General features: G+C 42.9%; 1 protein-coding gene across 1 annotated transcript in view; it reads right to left on the bottom strand.

The window, feature by feature from the left end:
* The window catches only part of LOC116076500 (cytochrome P450 4F5-like), a 16,485-nt gene that overhangs the window by 2,821 nt on the left and 9,973 nt on the right, over nt 1–3,691 (bottom strand). The window contains exons 5-8 of the mRNA XM_031350337.1: nt 3,532–3,690; nt 2,804–2,870; nt 2,491–2,620; nt 416–431 (exon numbers count right to left, since the gene is read on the bottom strand). Of these exons, the coding sequence (XP_031206197.1) occupies nt 416–431; nt 2,491–2,620; nt 2,804–2,870; nt 3,532–3,690 (372 nt within the window). The remainder of the gene's footprint in view (nt 1–415; nt 432–2,490; nt 2,621–2,803; nt 2,871–3,531; nt 3,691) is intronic.

The raw sequence follows: 3,691 nt of genomic DNA, 5'->3' as shown, positions 1-3,691 counted from the left end.
CTAATTAAAACACGCCCCTCCAAAGTCATCCTATATTTTATAAATTTGCTGTGCACAAGTTTTAAAATATTTATACAATGACCTGGATGTAATCGTACTCAGGAAAATGGAGGGTGGAGATTCAGCAATAAATAGCCAATTTAGGCTACTGGAAACATTTCTTCAAAAATCAATTATGTAATAAACTTTTTTAAAGGCAGAAATAAAAATTTTTTAAAGCCTATTAGGTTATTTAAATGAATATATGTACTCAATAGCCAAGTGGCAATGGGGGAATGGCCCATCATTATAAAGCTATGAGTTCTGTTCTCTTTGTTTCTTTGTTTGTTTGACACAGGATTTCTCAGTGTAGCCCTGGCTGTCATACAACTTACTCTATTGACCAAGCTAGCCTCAAAGTTAGAAATCGGCTTACCTCTGCCTCCAGAGTGCTGGAATTAAAAGACTACACCAAAACCACCTGGCTACTCCTTTTGAAAAAAATTCTCAATACTATCTAATAACCCTTTAGATAGGTCTTCTTTTCTTTTTAAAATGCATTTTTAACATTTCCATACATGTATGTAGTGTATATTGATCATACTCACCCTCCATTACTCTCTCTCATCGCTCTCCCACATCGGCTGAAACCCCTTTGTCCTCCTATCAAGTCTCCCTTCTATTTTGATGTCTTTTCTGATTGCAACCTGAGGAAGTTAACTAAGGTTGCTTGCATAAGAATGAGTGGGGTGTGCGTGCATGTCTGTGTGTGTGTGTGTGTGTGTGTGTGTGTGTGTGTGTGTATGTGTGTGTGTATGTGTGAATTTATGCCTGACAATGTTTTCCCAGGACTGGTTTTCACAGGGCCCTGCATAATAAGCAAATGTCCACCACTAACTGCATCCCCACTCAACAACTTTATTCTAGTTAAAAGAATGAATATCCAATAAAGTTGTAGCTAGAGTCCATGCAGAGAAAAGTGATCTTAAAAATAAAAGACAGAGCCAATCTACCACTTACTAAAACTTATTACAAAACTATAGTAATGAAAATGGAAACATTTTCTTAAAAAGTAAGTGTCTGATGTGGCCTGTGGAATACAGAGCTGAGGCAGGCAGGAGAAGACATTCCACACAATGCTGGGAAATAGAGACGTGGTTTGAAGGAAGATGTTAAGAAAGCTAGCAAATAGCAACAAAAATAATTAAATGCAGCCAGGAAAAGAATCCCAGGACTGGAGAAGTAGAGACAGGAGGATTGCGGTCAACGTCAGTCTCAGCTGAAGGGTAAGCTGGAGGCCGCCATGGCCCGAACAGGCAGCTGTCTCAGTAAAGAGATACATAAAACAAATGCTTGCACATCAGGATGGCGCGCATCTTCAAACCCAGAACATGGGAAGCAATGGCAGGCAAATCTCTAAAACCTTGAAGCAAACCTGATCTACACAGTGAGTTTCTTGTGATACAAGTTTTCAGGGTGACACAGTATGACCCTACCTAAAAACAGAACAAAACAAAAAATTCTTGGCCCCTCCATATATACGATAGATTCTCTCAATATATCAGAAACACCAAAATTGTAAGTTAATGAAAATATCTATCATGCCAAAGACTTCTCATTTCTTCATGGTGAGATTAACAAAATGCTTTCCTTCGCCTTGGTATATTCTTTTAAGATAGATAGATATAGATAGATAGATAGATAGATAGATAGATAGATAGATGGATGGATGGATGGATGGATGGATGGATGGATGGATGGATAGACAGACAGACAGACAGACAGACAGACAGACAGACAGACAGATAGATTTTTTTATGTTTATGAGTATGCTGTATGCTGTTGCTGACACACCAGAAGAGGGCATCAGATCCCATTACAGATGGTTGTGAAACACCATGTGGTTTCTAGGAATTGAACTCAGGACCTCTGGAAGAGCAGCCCTGGTAATTTGAAATGGGGAAAATGTTACTAAAAATTAGACAAATATACACTAAGGGATTTGCTTGGTTCTTTTTGTTTGTTTTTGTTTTTGTTATTTGAAACAGAATTTCCCTGTGTAGCCCTGGCTATCCTAGAACCCACTCTGTAGAACAGGCTGGCCTCAAACTCACAGGTATCCACTTGTCTCTGCCTCCCAAATGCTAGGATTAAAGACATGTGCCACCACTGCCCTGCAGGGATTTCTTTTCACAAGGACTGAAGAAGAGGTGTCTATAATCGACAAAGAGAAGAATGGTACAAAAGCCAGAAGGAAATTCACAAGATGGGAGGAGGAGAATCAGGAAAATCAAACTGGTTTTGAAAACTACATAATGAACCCTAACTTGCTATGTTAGACCTAATTACTTAGATGAAGATGTGCAAACTGGGCATGCAATCCCTAAAAGCACAGGGGTTAAGACTCTGCAAGCAAGCCTTAGTTGTAATGTATAGACACACCCTGCTGTAAGAAATGCAACAATGAGCACGGTGACCAGAAGCTATAACATCAGGGATGACCATGCTCACCACTCAATCTCCTCAGGCTCTCGGTCCCTCAGCAGCTCCTGCACCTCCTGCCTGCAGCGATCCTGGTATTCCAGGTGCCTTGCCAGGTTGTACAGGATCCAGGAGACTGCACTGGCGGTGGTGTCATGGCCTGGAGGGCAGACAAGCAGATTTGTGTCTGGCCTGTTTCTGCAAACTGGGGTACATGTATCCAGACAGTAAGGCTCCAAAAAGAATGGATGGAAAGAATGGATGGATTCTAGGTATGCCCACAATACCTACCACGGATTAGCACACCTCTACCTCCTCTGTAGCCCTACAAAGGGACCCTCACCTCCAAACATGAAGGTGTCAACCTCTGCCCGGATATCCTCATCTGACATCTCCTTTCCATGTTCATCCTGAAGACAAAACAAGACCAAAACTCATGCCATGTCTGAGGTGATGTTCAGACCACCGATGTGCTTGAATGCTTGACCACAGACAGTGTCCCTATGATGGGGTGTGGCCTTAATGGAGGAGGTGAGGCTTTGTGGGAGCAACTGTGTCACTGTGTAGGTGGCTTTGAGGTCTCTTTATGCTCAGGCTCTACCCAGTGCTGAAGATAGTCTCCTGGCTGCCTTTAGATGGAGACATAAAACTCTCAGCTCCTCCTCCTGCACTGTATCTGCCTGCACACTGCCATGCCTCCCTCCATGATGATAATAGACTGAATCTCTGAAACTGTAAGCCAGCCCCAATTAAATGTTGTCCTTTATAAGAGTTGCCTTGGTCATGTTGGCCATTCACAGCAATGAAACCCTAAGACAGGTGAAAGGACACAGACTCTGATACCCGTTGAGCACACAAGGTGCCTCCTCTGTCTTCTCCACAGTATGCTTCCATTTCTTCTGTGCTTTCCTGTCCACTGTTTGTTCTTTTAGCAGGCCTTCAAAAGAGCCACACCTAAAATGGATCTCTGTGTGGTGACTGGTTTTCATAAGCGCAGTCTGTAACGCCCCAATACTTCCTGGTCAAGTCCAGCTTCTACCTAACACTGACCCACACCCCACATCAGCCCACCTTGGCCAGCAAGAGCACATCTATGAAATCCAGAGTCTTAGACTTAGTCTTGGATTTCAAGGACTCATCAAGGTTTTGTCTGGAGAGAGTGCGCCGTCTCTCCCTGATGACAGCATCTGTGAAGTTGTGCACCAGGTCACAGGCCTTGCGGAAGCGACGC

The sequence above is a fragment of the Mastomys coucha genome, unplaced genomic scaffold (assembly GCF_008632895.1).
Source record: "Mastomys coucha isolate ucsf_1 unplaced genomic scaffold, UCSF_Mcou_1 pScaffold4, whole genome shotgun sequence".
Lineage (NCBI taxonomy): Eukaryota > Metazoa > Chordata > Mammalia > Rodentia > Muridae > Mastomys > Mastomys coucha.
This window is presented reverse-complemented; position numbering and strand designations above follow the sequence as displayed.